The sequence below is a fragment of the Pongo abelii genome, chromosome 13, assembly GCF_028885655.2.
Source record: "Pongo abelii isolate AG06213 chromosome 13, NHGRI_mPonAbe1-v2.0_pri, whole genome shotgun sequence".
Classification (NCBI taxonomy): Eukaryota; Metazoa; Chordata; class Mammalia; order Primates; family Hominidae; genus Pongo; species Pongo abelii.
Genome location: NC_071998.2, coordinates 59,844,874 through 59,865,040, shown reverse-complemented (window position 1 = coordinate 59,865,040; position 20,167 = coordinate 59,844,874). Strand labels below are relative to the sequence as shown.

The window sequence follows — 20,167 nt, the reverse complement described above, 5'->3', positions numbered from 1 at the left end:
AGCATCGGCATTGCCTACGAACTTATTAGAAGTACAAGTTTTCAGGCCCAACCCCAATCCTACTGAGTCAGAAACTCAGAAGGTGGCACCCAGGAGTCTGTGTTTTAACAAACCCTCCAGGAGATTCTGCTCTGCACCAGCGTTTGGGAACCACTGCCTTAGAGAAAGGTGGACCCGCCAGTGTGTGAAGCATCTTTCCTCCCACTGTGCCCTGCAGCATTCTAGTCAGGCTAAGTGCTTGTCACTAATAGAGTTCCACTGGCAAATAAGCTCAAGAAAATAGATCTCCTTTTCGGACATTTGCTACAGGTTTCTTCCTCTTAAAGGCTCTGAGAAGTCCTGCACTAAGAAGATTTCATTCACTTTAACTAGCAGCTCCCATACTTATTTGAGCACAATATACATTGTTACCATGTGATAGATACCTGCAATTGTCACCATTTGATAGATACCTGTCATTGGTAGTATTCTCTGGAACATGTTTTGGGAGAAACTTCTAGAGAGAGTTTTGTCCTATGTGCTGTCAGTCTTTAATGTGCCCTAGATAGAAACACATCTCTCCCCTAACAACGTGGGACTCATGCCTACCCCCTTTCTAGAGAAAGCCAGACTGGAAGCCAGCACAATGAGCTCACTTGTCTTCCTTGTTCTCCACTGCATATCCACCTTGCCTTCCACTCTCATTCCCACTTCATTCTCTGCTCTTCAACCAGAAGATAGGGTGGCCTGCTGAGCCCTACCTGAACCACAGAGACTGCTTCATGTCCATCCACCCAGAGTGTGGTGTTTGTGTCTCCATTCTTCCTATATTTGTGAAGCTAATGCAATTAGGTTACAAATGGTGTTTAGGTATCTTGTGGTCATGCATTTTGGCAAGCTGCATTCATTATCAAATATTCATATATTCATCTTAACTAGCCTGTCCCAAAGATTAGATTTTTTTCACTCTTTTATGATTTTCTCAAAATTATGATTTCATTGTAGAAGTAAAATTTCTATCATTATAGCTTTGCCTAAGTTGTAGCATTTCCCAGCTTAGTTGAAGAAGTCTATGATCAGTAAAGTATTAGGCCCTTCACATGCATTATCTCAATCTCATTTGCTCCTCAAAATGGATGGGGTAGAGAACATTGTGAGGTACGTGTTGTTAACCCCATGGTATAGACAAATGGAGAAGTTTACAGATGACAGGCTTGCCCCAGTTGCACAACTAGAGGTTTACAGTGGAGTGAGATTGCCAGAGTTTGAATCTCTATTCTGCCACTTCACAGCTGTGTGACCTGGGGCAAGTTAATTAGCCTCTCTGTGCCACATTTCCCTCTTCTGAAAAATGAGGATAACATAATGTAGGCAGAAATGACAACATCTACTTAAACCTCGTGTTTCATGGGATTGATCATGGCTTACCACCTAGCAGGGTAGTAGCTCACAGGGGTTTTGTAAGCTTTTACACTGATGTATGTGAAATACTTCGAAGGATTCTGGCACATAGCAAGTTCTCAGTAAATGTCAGTGGGGAGAGAAAAGATAGAACAGTCAGAAGCATCCCTGGCACGACTAATCTAGAGTGTGTTAACAACGGCAGAAACTCAGTACACATTGTGGATGGAGTAAGTGGGTGGGTGGTGCTGCAGTTTGTCCTTTGCACCACACCCCGCCATGTGGTAAACCATGATCAATCCCATGAAACACGAGGGTTTAAATAGATGTTGTCATTCCTGGCTTTAAAATGCCTGCTGGCCTTATGTTTCTCTTGGACCCCTTTCTGCTACCCTAATTTCTCATTCTGGCTCCAACTCTCCCATCTTCTGTGATGTTATATTTAAATTTTAAATTATAATTTGTTGCAGGGTACTTGGATATCATGAGTGATTTAAAGATGGTATTACTCTAAATCCACAGAATATTTTTAACTTCATAAAAACTGTTTCAGGCCAGGCGCAGTGGCTCACGCCTGTAATCCCAGCACTATGGGAGGCCAAGGCGGGTGGATGACCTGAGGTCAGGAGTTTGAAATCAGCCTGGTCAACATGGTGAAACCCCGTCTCTACTAAAAATACAAAAATTAGCTGGGTGTGGTGGCGCATGCCTGTAATCCCAGCTACTCAGGAGGCTGAGGCGTGAGAATTGCTTGAACCTGGGAGGCGGAGGTTGCAGTAAGCTGAGTTGGCACCACTGCACTCTAGCCTGGGTAATAGAGCAAGACTCTGTCTCAAAAAAAAAAAAAAAAAAAAGTTTCAGAATACCTTTCATGAAACTCAGTTTGCCTTTTGGATCCTCTTCCTCAACATCAGTCCCAGAAAAAAAAAAAATAAAAGAATTTGGGTACTCCAGTGATGGTGGAATCTATTTTCTTTTGAAAGAGTTATTTCAAATCGGTTCCCTAGAGTTGAAGAATTTTGACCAACAGCTGTTAGGGTTTGGGATCCAAAGTAATGGAAATTCCTATATTACTGCCATATCATTTCAGGAGAGGTCAAAAACAAACATTAAAGATCTCCCAGCTGTCAGTTATGCAGATTATAACTGATGCCAGTCCGAACATCCCTGGCCAGACTCTGGGGTTCCACGCGGGAATCCTCGTGGTGTGGCATGGCATAAGATCAGCATAGGGTCACTTCTCAGATGCAGAACTATTCCCCCTGTAATGTGCAGCAGTCAGGATGACAGAGTTGCTACCTTCAAACTTTTTCAGAGCAGACTATTCACTGTGAACTCATGGCGACCAGTAAGAACAGCAGGGCATCTGTGTGGGAGTGCAGTTGCCCTGGTTTCCCGGGTGTACCAGAGATTCGCTATGTGGTGTCTGGATGGCTGACTCATCCAGTTTCTCTACAATGAGATAGTATAGGCAACATATTTGAGTCACTAATGAAACAGAGATGTGCTGCTGAGAGCAGAGGAGCTTTTCTACCAGGTGAGTACCCAGGAATATGAGAGAGCAGTTCTTCCTCCACCCCACTCCCATTACCACAACAGCATCTGCAGTTCGGCCATTGACTCGCCATTATTTGTACAAGATCTGTATAAATAGCAAGCCTTAGCAAAAGGCAAGAAATTGCATCATGACCTAGGTCAATTATAATCATATAACAGCAAACACAAATATAGTGCTTAGAATGTATGAGGCGCTGTTTGAAAAGCTTTGCATGTATTCATTTTGTCCTCAAAATATCCCCGTGAGGCAGATACTATTTTTATCTTCACTTTACAGATGAAGAAACTGAGGCACAGAGATATTCAGTGGCTTGCCTCAAAGTCACACAGCTAGTAAGTGGCAGAGCCAGGACTTGGTTTTAGACAATCCAGCCCCACTCTCTGCTTTTATCAACTATGCTGTCTTTTAATTGTGAGCAAAAGGGAGAATGGTACATCCATTTTTAGTTAGGTGTAAACTACATTAATATTACATAAATTTAAGGCAAGAAGTATTACTAGAGATAAAAAGGGAGAACAATGAAAGGATCAATTTACCAAGCAGGCATACCATCCTACCTGTGTGTGCACCTTATAACATAGCTGTAAGATAAAGATTGACAGAATCAGTATACACAGGCAAATCCATATAACAGCTGGAGGTTTTAACACACTCAATAAATGATGGAACAAGAGATTAAAGAACCAGCAAGTACATAGAAGGTTTGAACAATACTCTTAACCAACTTAATTGACCTAATTGTCATTGATCGAACACTGTCCCTAACAACTACGGAATGCATATTTTGAAGTGCACATGACACATCCACCAAAGTCAGTCGTGTGCTGGACCATACAGCTAAGCCTCAGCATATTTCAGAAGATTGACATACAGACTGTGTTCTCTGACCACAGTGGAATTAATTCCAAAATCAGTAGAAAAAGATAACTAGAGGCCAGGTGCGGTGGCCCGTGCCTGTAATCCCAGCACTTTGGGAGGCTGAGGCAGGTGGATCACCTGAGATCATTTGAGACCAGGCTGGCCAACATGGAGAAACCCCATCTCTACTAAAAAATACAAAAACTAGCCAGGCATGGTGGTACATGCCTATAATCCCAGCTACTTGGGAGGCTGAGGCAGGAGAATCTCTTGATCCTGGGAGGCAGAGGTTGCGGTGAGCCAAGATCACACCATTGCACTCCAGCCTGGGCAACAAGAGCAAAACTCCATCTCAAAAAAAAAAAAAGATAACTAGAAAATTCCCAAATGTATCAAAATAAATAATACAATTCCAAATAATCAAAGGTTCTAAGAAATTGCAGTGGAAATTTGAAAAAAAAAAATTTTAATGGAACAATGATTAAATTGAAACACAAAAATTTGTAGAATACATCCAAAGCAATGCTTAGAGGGAGATTCATAGCTTTGCATATCAGAATAAAGTTTGAAAAGCCATAATTTAAGTTTTTATCTCAGGAAGCTGAGAAGTCAGCAAATTAAACCCAAAGAAAGTAGAAGGAAATAAAGATCTATGCTGAAATCAGTGAAATAGAAAAACAGGCATACAATAAAGAAAATTAACAGAACCAAAACTTGGTTATTTGGAAAGATCAGTCGCAATTAAGTATAAGAAGCACTGCAGCACATTTCCTTTGTCTCACTTCACCACTTTCCACATACTAAATTCTGAATTACGACATTGATTATCTTTAAACTGGGATTTTTAAAAGCCGGTCCTCCTCCCACAGAAACGCTTTACGCCACTATTCAGTATTAGTTTGTCAATTCCCTTTTTGACTTTGAGTCTCTGCAAATTCTTTCTAACTATTCTCCTGTCTCTGTTTGTTCCATGCTAAGCAGATGGCCCAGAAATTAGCCAAAAGCAGGAAGAAGGTGCAGTACAAACAACTTCATCAGCTTGGTGTTATGCCTGTTCTTTTCATTCGTTTCTGTTTTACCTTTTTATATTTTCGTGTTTTTGTTTTCTGCATCCAGCAAGTTTTTGTTCAGATTTCTTTTTGAACCGCCCCATAAGCCAGCGTTTCTCAAAACTCAGTTGCCGAAGGTGGCCGTTTTCTGTTGCTCATTAGTCATTTCACTTAAGAGGAACGACAGGGAGCAGATTGGAGATGCTAAATGAATCGTATAGTAGTATGGAAGTTCCAAACATTCAGGAGCATCGATGTGGCAGGGACTTGAGTCTGTTCGATTATAGTTATGCTTGATTTGTGGATTTGTCAGATTGCTGGATGCAAAAAAGAAAACTCGCTAATAACCACACATGTACAGAGTTAAGCCCTAAATGAACCAGACTGCGCTTTTTGGTTGTGGAGCTTCTAGGTGCTTATGAACTACTACTCCTGGGACGTTGAGGCACTGGGGCTCTTTCTTAATGGGGTGGCTTCAGGACTTCTTCTGTGTTGTTGGGTGGTGTGTAAACATAAAGACCCTCTTACCAGAACTGCATCCAAATGGCTTCATTTGCAGCTGCTATAAACATTGTCTCCCATCAGCTCAAGCAGTGGCAAATTCTAAGTGACTTCCCCAAGGTCTTTTGGTATGAGTTTTTTAGCCTATTTTTTCAATCTGTTGGGCTTCAAAACCCTTACAGAGAGGGTCACTTGCCATCATCGTTCAAAGAGTGAAATCTACTGCAGTGAGTTACTGCTTCTATAGGGGAGGAAGAAAAGGGGATTCCGCATTTTTCCCTGTAACCTAGAGGTGCTAACTCTTGTCCATGTGTCCATCCTCTGTGTGGTAACTTCAGCTTTGGCAGTTTAACCCTAGAGTCTGTATTGCTGTTCTGGTGACTGTGTCTTGGTGCCTCTGTGTTAGCTAACCTGACTCCTTCTGCATCTGGGCCAGGGTAGTGTGGTCAAACTTTCTCTTGGTGCATTTTTTCTTCTCAGGCTCCTGAAGGCGAATCTCAGCCAATGACTGAAGTGGATCTCTTCATTTCTACCCAGAGAATCAAAGTGCTGAATGCCGACACACAGGTATCAGCTGGCTTCCACCTTTCCCAGGGTGAAGCTTAGTGACATCGTAACTCAGAGATGCATGTGTCTGTAGAGCAGCTGTCCCTAGATTCTGGGCCCCAGTGAGCTAGAAGGTGATGTTCACAGTGCCTGCTGCTGGGTGGGGTTTGGGATTGCTTTCTTAAAGCCCAAAAACACCCCTAAGACATGGATGACGTTTAGCATTTTCAGAAATTTTAATCAGAGAATTCATTAATGTGAACAAATTCGTCTTTTAAGAAATTGTGTTTAAAATCTCTCTTACATTCACGCACACAAAAACAGAAACAGCCCTGCCATTTTTATTTGTCTTTTTTTTTTTTTTAAACTTCCCCACAAGAGATTCTACTGTTTGGAATTTCTTATTTCTTTTCACCTGCCACAGATCATTTCCTGCTCTTGATTAGCCAAGGGAAATGCCCTCAGGCCTGGGTGGGTATCCGTTGATCGCTCAGCATAGGCTTTGCAGTGAGCCCTGGAGCCCGCCCTGCATGTGTACCATACTTGACTGGCTGTAGGGTGGCAGGCGCTCTCTTAGGTCATTAGATGCTGAGCTGGACTTACCCGCCCTCTCCTCCTGCCTCCAGGAGACAATGATGGACCACCCTCTGAGGACCATTTCCTACATTGCGGACATTGGGAACATCGTTGTGCTGATGGCCCGCCGGCGGATGCCTCGCTCCAACTCCCAGGAGAACGTGGAAGCGTCCCACCCATCCCAGGATGGGAAAAGGCAGTACAAGATGATCTGCCACGTCTTCGAGTCTGAGGATGTAAGGGTTGCTTCCTTTGATCTCCTTTTGGGTTAGGTTCTCTTGACTTCTCAGAACCTGATTCAGTCTAATTCATCACACATGATGCGTGTATTTATTGTGCACGTACTGTGTGTCAGGCACTGTTCCAGCACTAGAGATATAAGGCTGAATAAAACAGACAGGGTACTCATCGCAAGGGCTGAAAGGAGACAGAAAATCAATAGGTAAATATACTTAATGTAAAATTGGGTAGTGGGGAGTGCTCCACAGACTAATAAAACAGGGTCAGGAGATGGAGGGACAGGGGCTATGTCAGGTAGGGTGATCAACAAAGCCCTCACTTGAGGAGGTGACCTTGGAGCAGAGACCTGAATAAAGTGAGAATGAGGAAGGAGCAAATGCGAAGGCCCTGAGGTAGGGGCTAGCTGCGTTTCCCTTTGAGGAAGGGAAAGGAGGCCGAGCTATTAGAGACTTTGGGATGAGGTGAAGAGTAGGAAGAATTTGGCACCCCCTGTAGGGGTTTGAGCAGGTCTGTCCAAGCATGAGGGCATTTTGGGAGGACAGTTCTTTGTGGTCCAGGACCATCCTCTGGGCTACAGGAAAGTTAGCATCCCTGTCCCTCCCCAGCAAACAGCAGGAGTACTGCCCACCCCAGTCCTTAGGAAAACCAGCTCCTTTTCCTTGCACAAGGCCAGTGGTTCCTAAGCTCCATTTCTCTGGGTGATGCAGTCAACAGAGAAAATTTGTTTACAACAGAAGCCATTCTGTCATTTGGCCTACTTTCAGGGTTGTAACCCAAGCTGCTAGTGAGGCCACCAGGCTGCAAACTGCAGCCTGAACTGAGCTGCTCCCAGGTGCTCCCCTACCTCCCCCCACCATCCTGGGCCTCAGCAGGCCTCAGAAGCCACCTCCCAGGGGAGGCCACAGCCCTATAGTAATTTTTAATAGCAGAAAACTCACCCACCCACTGAGGGCCATTGCTTTTGACTGTGCTCATTTTTCCTCCTGACACAGAGGAATAGGCTCTGTTTCTCACATGGAGCACGGAGTCCTGATCTGGGAAGAGAAGATGGCGTCTGGTAGCCTTGGTTCCTTCAAAGAGGCCCTTCTTCTCCAGTACAGCATTCGTCTAGCTGCAGAAATTGCCTTCCTCTCGGAAGTTAGGTGTCAGCAGCCATCCTGCTTTTTTCTCCGGGGAACCAGAGCTGTCGTGGCTGTGGGCACAGAGAGGAGGAGATGCCAGCACTTACTGTCACCATCCTTTATTGGTCTTGTTCTCTAGAAAGCAGCCACAGGACAAGGTCACTGGGAGGACAGAGAGCTTGAAATACCTCTGCCTGCCATTCTCCCTACTGTTCCTGTAAAGCTGAGGCCAACATGCAAACAGGGAGAAAATGAGTTTTAGGAGGTTCTCAGAAAGTTCCAAGAGAGTGAAAGTTTGGACTTTTAAGCCTCCTGTGTCCTGCAGGCCAGCGAAAAGATGAAGTTACAGGGATTGAGGGTCCCTGTAGGCCCCGCTGCTACCTCCATCTGGCTGGAGCTCATAGGGAGGGGTTTCTTCTCCTTGGGGTACCCTTGGATCCATCAGGGAAGAAAGGAAAGATTGGAGAAGCAAGAGGTAGGCAAGAGTGGACCTGAGAATCTTACCCCTTTGCTTTCACTAGAGCAGGGCCAGAGTGTGCTGGCTCCAGAACTGGGCAAGCTGGGCTTGAGTCCTTCCTCCAAGCTGTGCAGCCACTAAGCCTCAAGTTCTTCTTCTGCAGGACAATAGTACCTCCCTCACCAGGCTGCTGTGGCACTCTCATAGATATTGCAGTTAAAGCCTGATGTGTGGCACATGGCTAGTGGTCCGTAAATCTCAGTAGCCAGTGTATTCACCAGGGGCATCCACTAATGATGATCAGGAAGTCGACTGGTCACATTCCCAGGTATATGTTTTTCAGTTTGTCTACATGTACCTCTCTGATGCCGAAAGCAATGCCTTACTCCTTCCAGTTTTACAATAGGTAAATGGTGGTAGTTCTTGATGTGATTTGTAAAGTCATCAGATTTTCACAGTGAGAAAACTTAAGTACTTCTTTTCCCGTAGCCAGTCACACGGAAAGTTCCCATTTTGCTGTTAATAAGGTGTTTTTACCAACATTTAGGAAATGTGGGGAAAGAGGAGTGGAGGTTAGAATTGTGTTTTCAAAACACTGCTCTGGAGATTTTCTGGTTCGGCTTTGTTTTTCTGCCCATCAGAATTTCACAGAGAAGCCGTCCGGTGTGGTGGGCAGGAGGATGGGCTCTGGATTCAGCCCCTAGCCCCTTCTCAGGAAGTGTGCAGTTTAAGCCCTCAACCTCCATATCCTGTTCTACCCAGTGGGGACACTAATACAGATCCATAGTTCCAAAGTCTAGAAAGCTCTGAGAAACAAAAAGGATTTTTGAAGTCAGGTGGCTGATAAACCTGCCTTGCCTGCCGGCAGGTTGTTTATAGAATTTGTCCAGCTTACCATGAATCTTACAGATTTTGCCACAGAAATGTTACTGTGCTCTGTGTACTTCCCCAGACCCTAAGGGGGTTATGGCACAATGTACAGTATTTGCATCCTGCTACCTTTCTAAAATTGGAAGTTTTAAATTCTGAAGCAGAGCCTCTCGCATTCCAAGTGAAGGATTGTGGACCAGTCATACTAATAGCTGTCATGGAACTGATATGCAGATTCAGTGATGGTCCTTGTATAGCATTTCCTGCAGCATAGCCACATGAGAAGTGCTCAGTTGCTCTTGGCTGTCTGGATTAGTAATGTTGCTTAATTAATGCAGGGAAAAGCTATCAAAACCCAGTGTAGAAGCCAGTGCCACCTCCTGTAAGCTGTGTGACCTTGAGAGGTTCCTTTGTGTCTCTGGGCCTCCGTCTCCTCAACTGGAAAATGCAGGGTTGGATCAGAGTTCTCAACTCTGTTAGACCCAACACTCCCTTTCTACAATAAATATCTTATTAATGACCCATTACTATCCTGAAATGAAATTCATAGCTAATATAACCTCCCCTATTGAAAAATCTTTCACAGAATAATCAAATTGTGGCCATAAATATAATATAAAGGAAAGATAAGTGGAAAGCAAACTAAAATAAAACAATATCACAATATGTATTAATAAATGCTCTGGCGCAACCATTCTGAAAGGCATAATGAGGTAGTCAGTTGCTTATACCTACTTGATTAAGCTTGGATGTAGGAGAACACTGTGCAGTGGGATATCGTAAACTTTCCAGTTGACGTTTCAAATTGAGTGCTAAATAATATGTATGTATCTACAAGCACATGCAGAATCACCATGCACGACAGCACATGTGCAGGTTGATAGGGATGTGATTTATCGGCAACACAGATATCACAGCGGCACTGATGTTGATTTTCCAAAGTCATGAAGTTTCCTCCTGGTGAAGTACTGAATGAAGCAAAATAACATCATCTCTCAATTCACACGGTATTATTCTTGAAATGTTCGATGTGTATTAGAGCCACACAAAGTCTTTGTGTTTATGTATAAATTGGAGTTGAATCCTGGACTCAGGTAACTGTAAACAAGTATTGCATGCACATGAATGTCCAGTGGGATCTGTGAAGATGGTGCAGGGTATAGAATGACTCATCACTGTATCGAGCTGTTTTTTGCATGGCAGGATATTCAGCATCTCTGACTCCTGTCTGCTGAATGCCGGTAGCTCCCTTATGATCATTGTCATAATCAAAAACATCCCCAGTCTTTCTGAAAATTGCCCCTGGTGGGCACTGGTAGCCCCACATAGAACCACTGGCCCAGCAGGCGTGATGTCTAAGGCTTCCTCAGATTCCAGGAGGGCCATTGTTCAGGTGGGAAGTGTGCCAGGCTGCTCACCAGGTGCACTGCCCTGCTGACCATCTTTCCTCTCTGGCTGCTGTTCCAGGCTCAGCTGATTGCACAGTCCATCGGACAGGCATTTAGCGTGGCATACCAGGAATTCCTCAGGGCCAATGGGATTAACCCCGAAGATCTCAGCCAGAAGGAGTATAGTGACCTGCTCAATACCCAGGACATGTACAACGATGACCTGATCCACTTCTCCAAGTCGGAAAACTGTAAAGATGTGGGTACTTTCCTGAAGCTGTTCTCCAGGCTGGGTCAGCTGGGCAGGGGCTTGGAAAGGGGGGGCATCCTGCCACAGAAGTGAAGGGATATCAATGGTGAGGAGTGCCGTATTGGCAGGACATCATGAAGTCGCTCACCCCCATCTCTCGCTCCCCATTCTGGGGCCCTGTCATGAAATGCTATTGTGGACAGGTGTAAAGAGAGGCAGCACATCCTCTGCTCCCAGTCATCCTGAGCTAAGTTTTGGGTGGGTCCCAGAGGCAGATAGGACCTGAACTCTGCCTGTATAAACACTGCAATCTAGGTAAGGGCACTGAAAAAGTTAAATGATGGTGCCAGATACAGGCACTAATCAAAACCAACTACACTTGGACAAACAGAGAAGATCTCAAGTTTCAGACAAGAGATGCTGTCCTTCTCTGGGGATGGCCTGTGGCTTCAAACTGAGCTATTCAGGAATGCCTGTAGGAAGATGAGGCTATCCAAGCTGGTCTGGTGATCTGGGGATTGTAGGGGCAAGCCGAGGGTGGGGTCTATGGAATGGTTGGAAGCCTGGAGGTCAGAAAGCTCCACATTTGTCTAGGGAATGGGGAAGTACGGTTTGGCTAGAGCAGGAGGTAGGCACAGGAAAGGAGATAGATGGGCCTGAGATCTGGGTCAGAACTGGAGGGCCTGCAAGTCCAGATGAGGGGTTTGGACTTGATCCCATAGGTAAAAAGCACTTTTAATGAGAAAGTGATTATTTGATCCACTGGGGTCTGTTAGGTATCTTAGGTCAGATTCCCCAGAAGCAGAGCCTGAGGCAGGGATTCTTGTCACAGAGGTTTGTTGGGAGAGTGCCTCAGAACAGAAGGGATGTGGGAAGTTTGGTGGTGGGACACCAAGTAAGGGTGTGGTCCCTTGGACATGAGTTTCCTTCTGTCCCAGAGGGAAGCTCCATGGCACAGATTGCAGGACAGATTTGTCTCACCTTGGAGCGAGGGAGCTGGCAAGCCTTTGTACCCCATGCTGGTCATTGGCCAAGGCTGGACAGGGGGTATATGAATTTGCTAGGCTGTTGTCACAAAGTACCATGGACTGGGTGGCTTCAACAACAGAAACCTATTGTCTCACAGACCTTGTGGCCAGAAGTCCAAAAGCAAGGTGTTGGTAGCATTGGTTCTTTCTGAGGGTCGTGAGAGAAGAATCTGTTCCAAGCCTCTCTCTTTGGCTTGTAGATGGCTGTCTTCACCCTGTGTCTTCACATCATCCTTTCTCCATGCATGTCCCTATGTCCAAATTTCCTCTTCTTTTTTTGATACCCATGACAGACAACCATTCCTCTTCTTACATAAGGACACGAGTAATATTGGATTAGAGCCTATATTAATCACCTCATTTAAAATTGGTTACCTCTGTTAAGACCTTATCTCCAAATAAAGTCACAATCTAAGTCAAAGGCACTGGGGGTTGGTAATTCAACATACAAATTTTGGGGGGACACAATTCAACCTTAACAGAATGTGTCTCCCTTTCAGCTAAGGACAGTTCTCCAGGGAAGGGGCTGACTGTAAGCTTCAGCAGCTGGGGGAAGCAGACACCAACCTGTGAAGGGGACTTTGTCAAGCCCCGCAAAAATACACATACACATTCTGTTGGATGCTTCCAAGAGGTGCGGTACCTTTTAGTGGCATCTCTGCAGGCCTCCCCAGAGTGCAAGTATCCAACATCAACTCCTGTCTTCTCTGCCCTGCCAGTGAAGGTTGTGAAGTCTGTGTATCCAGGATATGCACTTCCTGTGTGCATACCCAACCTTTTGGTTGTGATAACTTCAGCATCACTTTTTCTTTTTTCTCAACTTTCTCCTTGCAGAGAAGTGTTTCTGTGTGTTTATTTATTTTTAACTCAAGAAACTTAAATGTCGGAGCGAATTGGGGAAGCACTGTGGGAGAGGGAACCTGCGCATGGAATTTGAAAAGCTATTTCTAGAAATCGTAACACACCACCCACCCACAGAGCCTCTTCCCGTGCCACTGAGGACAGGACTGAAGAAATTAAAAAAAAAAACAAAAACAAAAACAAAAAACTGGTGGTCCTCATGGTTGTGTGCTGAGGCAAGATTGCTTATGTGAAACGAGTGAATTACAAAAGAGTGTAGACCTGTGTGAATTCATTTCTTAAAAACTCCAAATATGCGGAATGCTGAGAAGACAGGAACTCATCTGGGTTAGTGTCCCCAGGGAAGTGTCTTTCTTTAGGCGAGACAGGAATGGGGGAGAGGCTTTGATTTCTACCTACCCCAGATGGTCGCTGATGCAGTCTTTCTAAATGTTTTTCTCCTTCCAGGTTTTCATAGAGAAGCAGAAAGGAGAAATCCTAGGTGTGGTGATTGTGGAGTCTGGCTGGGGATCCATCCTCCCCACCGTGATCATTGCCAACATGATGCATGGTGGCCCTGCAGAGAAATCTGGGAAGCTGAATATCGGTGACCAGATCATGTCCATTAATGGCACCAGCCTGGTGGGCCTGCCTCTGTCCACCTGCCAGAGCATTATTAAGGTATCTGAATATGGGAAAAATCAGCTGCTGTGGTAAACCTCAAGTGATGTGAAGTGTGACCCCCATCCAGTCATTAATGTATATGAACATATTCGAAGTGTCAGGCACCAAGGAAGACACAAACACAAAAGGCGTGGACTTGCACTCAGGAAGCTTACCATCAAGTTACTGTTTACAGATTCTTCCCTGAAATCAATTTAGATCAGGGGAAGTGTATTTGGTTCACATTACAGTACTTTCTGATAGCAGCATGTCCATCACAGGCATCACTATTCAATCACAGCACTCTCCCACTAAGCCCAGACTCAGCCTCAACAGAAATGGCCTCAGCTTCGGAATCCAGACAGTCACTTATAGTCAGCCAGATACACTTGGCATGATTTACCATCCCTGTCAAAAATGTCAGAAATGCTTCAAATCTGAGAGCGCTTTTTCCTTCCCAGTGGCCCTGACTATGATGCGGGTGAGTTTGTCCTCCCTCAGACCCCAGGTAAAGCAATTCACATGTGCTTGTTGCCAGAAGAAGGAGGAAACTCTCTTCTAGTCCATGGAAGCTTTTTCATACCTGAGCATACTTCCTGCTCAACCTGAATTGATGCTTATAAAGCTAAGAAGAGCTACTTAAAGGAAAATTAAATGTGAATACTTGAGAAGAAATGAGATTTTCTTTAGACATGAAGCATTCACATGGAGTTTTTTGAGCACATTGGGACTTGCTGAATGCATGGCCTGTGTGACCGGGATGTTCCTCCTCCTTGACGGCATCTGTAGACCCCAGTAGCTTTGCACCAAGTGCTGTGGTACTGTAGGTAGACTGAGATTCCACAACCTTTTTTTGGGTCCTGCAGGGGTTTCCTGAAAGACTTAGCTGGAATATAGCTGTGTGCGTATGTGCTTGTGTGAGAGAGAGGGAGAAGGAAGGGGATTAATTCATGCAAATAGTCATTGTGAGCAAAAGAAAAATCACAAAGCCAGCCTCCTCAGCTAAGGGGGTGGGGGTGGAAGGTGAAGGTGAGTGTATAGGACACATGGATTGTGACTTTTTGTTTTTAATGAAATGGATTAAATTCTAATTTCACGGTAAGATAATCACATCTGGAAAGAAATAGTCCTCTTTGGCCTCCTTTAATTTCTTTTTCTTATACTTAAATAAATTCTACCTCTTGCTTAATACACATTAAAGATGAGATTAGAGAATCAACTTTGAACATGGATATTCATTCAGACAGGTTTAATTGGGCCTCTGTGAGGCACTGAGCTGCACTCTGAGGAAGCTGGCTTGCCAGTATGCATGTGCAGGATAATTAGAGATGTGCAAGGGCTCTGCGGTCAACATAAAGGTGACAGGCTACGAGTTATTAGATGGACCATTTTATGTGATTTTAAAGTTGACCTTGAAGGAGTAAAACCTAGGTAGGTAGCAGAAAGGGAAGTGGCATTTGGAGGTTTCTGCTTGAATTGATGGACAGGGGCTGGTGTTGAGTCAGGGAGAGATGGGGCCTGAGCCTGGCCCAGAAAGGCTGGTCTGGTGTTGCTGTGATTGCATGGAGAGGCAAGCGGGGGGTGGACCTGGGGAGGCAGGACCACAAGTCGCTCCTGCCAGTGAGCAAGTTGCTTATTAAACACCTTGGGTGCATGCATGAGAACTGCTGAGGGGCTGTGGGACCCAGGGGCCCCGTGGACACAGTCCCTGCCCCCCAGGGAGCTTGGTCGGTTTGAGGAGAAGTGAAAGGACTTATGGCTCACAGTGCTCAGTGCTGTGTGTCTGTGCTCTGGGTGCTCTGAGAATATGTGTGGACTGACTTGCTGAGTCTTCGGGGCAGCATTTCTGTGGGCAGGTACTATTGTTGTACCCATTGTACAAGCTAGGAAGCTGAGGCACAGCAAGATGATGTAATCATCCATGGTCATACAGCCTCCAATACAGAGTCATCCCAGGGAGGGTGTCAGGTGAAATGCTAGGCCCAAGGCCAGACCATGGGGCAGTACTTCTCAGCCAGGGGTGATCTTGCATCCCCCAAAATGTATGGAGACTGTTTCAGTTGTCACGGAGGAGAAGGTGCTGCCAGCATCCAGTGGGTAGAGGCCAGGGATACTGTCAAACATCCTACAATGCACAGGACAGCCCCACAGCACACAATTATCCAGCCCCAAATGTAGGTAGTGCTGAGGTTGAGAAACTCTGCCTGAGTGGTGTAGGAGTTCAGATGCAAGAGAGAGAAATCGATGAGAGAGGGAAGCTGGTTAGGGATGGTTTGTGGGGAGTTGGTCTGAGTCTAGAAGGGTTGGGGAGGAGGAGAGGGGATGGGAGGTTAAGTATTGAATAATATTTGTGTTCCCTCCAAATACGTATTGAAACCCCAATCCCAATGTGATGTTATTTGGAGGTGGAGCCTTTAGGAAGTGATTAGCATGAGGGTGGAGCCCTCATGGTTGGGATTAGTGCCCTTAAAAAAGGGACCCCAGCGAGCTCTCTTTTGGTATATGAAGATGCTAGAAGTTGGCCATCTGCAACTCAGAAGGGGCCCTTGCCAGAACCTGACAGTGCTGGTACACTGATCTCAGACTTCCAGCCTCCAGAACTGTGAGGGATAAATGCCTGTTGTTTATAAGCCACCTAGTCTGTGGTACTTTGTCATGGCAGACTAAGAACAGACTCAGACAAGGGGAGGACTTAAGTAAAGGTGGGGATGGGGCCTGGGCAGGAACAAGCCGGGCTTCCTGAGGCCCTCAAGACTCCAGCTCATGGCCTGGAGTCACCTCCTTTCCTCCTCGGGACAGTCCACAAGGGGGACAGCAGATGCTAGGTGCACAGATGGGCCATCAGAGACTCTAAAGGCACAGGAGACTTGCCCAGGGCCCCCAGCTGGCCAGTGAGTCCCCACCCTCCTGCGAATCCCTCCCTCCTCATCTGCGTGGGGACCAGAAGAGGGGGGAAGCAGTGAGGCTATGAGGGCAGCCTGACTCCCTCTGCAGCTGCCACAGCATCAAGGTGGAAGCAAAGCTTGCTGGAGTACAGACGGAGCTCTGTCTGCACAGTTTCCTAAGGGGAAAGGGATTGTTAGAGGAGCTGAACTTTGATGTCTATGAATGTAATCTCTATAGAACCAGAAAATTAAAAGGCCGAGTGGTGATGAAAGAGATGTAACTGATGAAGATGAAGAGTAAGAAAAGCAGTGTTTTCGTGGCCACCCATAGTGAAGAAGTACTTAGCAGGGCAGACCCGGATTAGAGCACAGCTAAACTTCCTCCCTGCCACAGTGCACTGCTTGTTGAATGGGGAAATGTGATGGTCCGTCCATGGACCACCCTGGCTGGTGGGAGGTGTAACCACTGATAACAGCCAGAATCACCAGTACCAAATACAGACTGACATCAGTGGGTTGTATCACCTTTTAAAAATTCTCTAGAAAACACACCCCTTTTTGCCTGCACCTGGACAGATGTGCGCACTGCCCTACCCCCACCCCTCGGGCCACTGCAGAGCAGCGTCTGGGCCACTTCAAGGCTGTGTTCAAATTTGTTTCAGTGTACGTCCATGCTCTTTGCAGTGACTTTGACAAGCAACTCTCATCCTGATGAATCAGTGCTTCTCAAACTGATTGGAATCACCTGGGGATCTTGTTGGAATGCACGTCTGATTCAGCAGGTATAGGGTGGGATTCTGCATTTTTGGCAGGCTTTGTGGCAGGGATGGCATCACTAGTCTGCAGGCCACACTTTCAGGAACAGGGATCCAAAGTGTGCATTCTGCATCTGGCCACTTCAATACTGGTTGACCATTTTCCCCCCAGGTTACAGGAAATAGATTTCTAGAGTAGAATTATAGGTATTGACTTGCCTTACTCTTCCTACCTCTTATTTTTTGGGTCATAATTAATTCCCAAGGCATAATTATTGGTGGGTAGAACATTTTACAGGCTGCCTCTTTCTGTGCCTTTGCCTCTGTGGTCCTGCCCTCTGGGTTTTTGCTCTGTTTTAGAATAGCGCACAGCTTCCCTTGCTTCCCCAGGAGCATCATGGTTCTGCTCTCCTGTTGCTATAGAGACCATTCTGGCTTCACTTTTCTCTCTTCGCCCGTCTTCTGTGGCCTTCCCCTCCCACCAGATTTCTTAATTTGCTGTACCGTTCCACTGTTGTCATGGGGACCAAATGACCCTTTATTTAATTGGCACCTCCAATAAAATGGCAGCTCAGAAATCCAAGTTAATGGGACCCAACATGAAACATTGATTAGGAGCAGCAGAGAAAATGCATGGTCTCGTTATTTCAAATTGCTATTTCTCTAAGCTTCATCTTGCAACACATTTTCCCCAATCTAGAAAATCTTTCACTGAGGGACAGATCAGGCATCTCAAATCAATTCACAGAAAAGGAAAGAACCCAACAGAGCAATGTGAATTTTTTAGGCAACATTGAGAAAATAGAGTCATTCTTTTGCTTTTCGGTATGTTGGGTAACATTTTCTGTATCACACAAGCATACCTAAATAATCTCAGTGGTTAATAGGCGTAAACATTTAAAGCAGGTGGCTTTGCCTGAAGGCTTGAGATTCCAACAACATGCTCCTGTCTTCATTCATCTCTCTTCTTTCCCACAAATTCCTGGTCTCCTGGTGTGTGATTAGAGAGAAAAGGGTGAAGGGACTCAAGCCCCCTCTGGGCTCAGACCCCTGTGCTTAGTACTGATAATGTCTCTTATCCAGCCCCGGAGAGGGTGCACTTCCCTGAATCTCCAGTGCCTAACACATTTCTTGGCACATGACAAGTGAGTCGTAAATATTTATTGATTAGGTGGATGGAAAGGAGGAAGCACTCAAAGCAGATAAAAATATCTGCATGAATGTCTGAGCTGCTCTCCACCATACCTCCCAGCCCCGCAAAAGAAGCCCACTTTAAATTTTAGGAATAGGTTTAAGCATAATGGTTGAGATTTGGTGTCACAGGCAAAGGCATTTAGGAATAAACACATTAAAGGGGTGCAATCATTGAAATTAGAACTGCAAGAGACATTAGTGAGCTTCACCATTTGTTGTGAAGATGAGGAAATTGAGGTGGGAGAAGGGCGAGCAAAGGGCTTCAGATCCCACTGCTTGGGGTAGCAGAAACAAAACTTGAGTTCAGATTTTCTGACACCACAAGAATCCTCTTCACCAGGCTGTGCTGGTCCTGTTGATAGGAGCAGAAGGCCAGAGCATCTCCCTTTGTCGATGGGGACGATGGGACCTGCTGCATATGGAAGGCCTGGATCCTTCACAGATGTTCATTTCCCCAGGGAGAATCACACTCATTCCATTGCTGTACTTTGGAATCATTTCCTTAACCACAGCAGTTCCCTGGAGATGTTCCAAAACCACCAGGAGATGCCACATGAATGTGAATGCCAAGTCGCATGGTACATCGAGGCCACAAGCTGAGTGACAGCCATGGGGAGGCTCAAGTCCTGCAGAAAGCAGAGGAATTCAGAGCATGGGGGGAGCAGATGCTGACGGCAGGGAAATTGAGTTCCATCAAAATTCACACATTAAGAGCACAAACTAGAACCAAAAGTCAGTGGGGAAGCCAGGGGGTGGGGGATTATGAGGACCAGGAACCCCGAAAAACTCTTGCCACATAGGAAAATTAACTAAAAAGATGGCCCCAATTCAAGGCTGGAATTTGGGGACACAGATATGTTCTGTGGCTGACCCTGTCATCTTTGTGGAGCAAGCCTTATTCACAAAAGACACACCCTCTCCGGTTGTGTATATGGGGCATTATGGTGCAGAAATACTGTGTGTTTTGAATGCAGACAGACCTAGGATTGAATCTTGCTGTGTGTGAATGTGAGTGAGTCATTTAAAATCTCTGAGCCTCACTTTCCTCTTCTATAATATAGAAATAATTACGGCCACATTAAATGAGACAGCTCTTATCCTTTCCAGGTCAATGCCAGACAACAGTGAGTGTTCAATGACAGGTAGTTACAGTCATTTTGGTTCAATTAGTTTCATCATCAGGGTGGGTTTTGATGCAGCAGTGATCTTAGGGGTGTTCCTGCATGACACAGACATGCAGATGGCTGACCAGGGGTCAGCTGTATAGTGACTGGGCAAACAAAATTTCCCACAAGATGTCACCCTCACCCCACCCTTGCCAGCGCCTGCTCTCACTGAGCACACTGGCTGCAGGTGTGACTAGTAAATTGACATCTTTGGGTGTAATCATCCATGGAGAAATTAAGCCGCCTGGATGCAGATGAGGCCATTCATTGTTCTGCAGTAGTAGTCCACACCAGTTGTTCGCAAAATTGAGCGTGCACCTGAATCATCTGGGAGATTTGTCATCCACAGATTCCTGGGTCCCACCCCTAGGTTTTCTGATTCAGTGGGGCTTGGGTAGAGCCCAGAATTTGCACTTCTAAAAAGTGGCCAGGGGCTGCTGCTGTGTGGGGTTTAAGAGCCATTGGTGTACACCTGCTGGCCAAGCATAGTAAAGCTGGATAACCATAGGCAAAATAGCCCCTACCTCTCCCTCAATCTAAAGCATATCCTGTAACTCAGATACAAAAGGGGTGTAGGTCATTTCTGCCACTCCAAGAAGCACTCTTGCTACAGATTCTGTTTGCAGTGAAGTTGTCTAACACCAGTTTCATGCCTCTGCCAGGCAGGGTGCCTGAGCAGGGATCCATAGTTCCAGTCCTGACCCCACAGAGCCCTTGGACAAAGCAATCTGTGTCTATGTCTTCATCTTTAAAATGTGAAATGTAAGTCCTGACCTTGCACTGGAAGAGATTTGGTAGACTGGTCAAGGAGTGACAGCAGTAGTGGCTGTGGAATTTACAGA

At 45.6% G+C, this 20,167-nt stretch overlaps 1 protein-coding gene across 3 annotated transcripts in view; it reads left to right on the top strand.

The window, feature by feature from the left end:
* Positions 1-20,167, top strand: part of APBA1 (amyloid beta precursor protein binding family A member 1) — a 229,499-nt gene that overhangs the window by 194,027 nt on the left and 15,305 nt on the right. For 2 of the 3 annotated variants that reach the window (XM_054520022.2, XM_024252888.3), the window contains exons 6-10: positions 4,778-4,810; positions 5,827-5,913; positions 6,519-6,704; positions 10,624-10,803; positions 13,131-13,343. In XM_054520022.2, coding sequence (XP_054375997.2) covers positions 4,778-4,810; positions 5,827-5,913; positions 6,519-6,704; positions 10,624-10,803; positions 13,131-13,343 — 699 coding nt within the window. The remainder of the gene's footprint in view (positions 1-4,777; positions 4,811-5,826; positions 5,914-6,518; positions 6,705-10,623; positions 10,804-13,130; positions 13,344-20,167) is intronic. The other variant, XM_054520023.2, reaches the window with a different exon arrangement.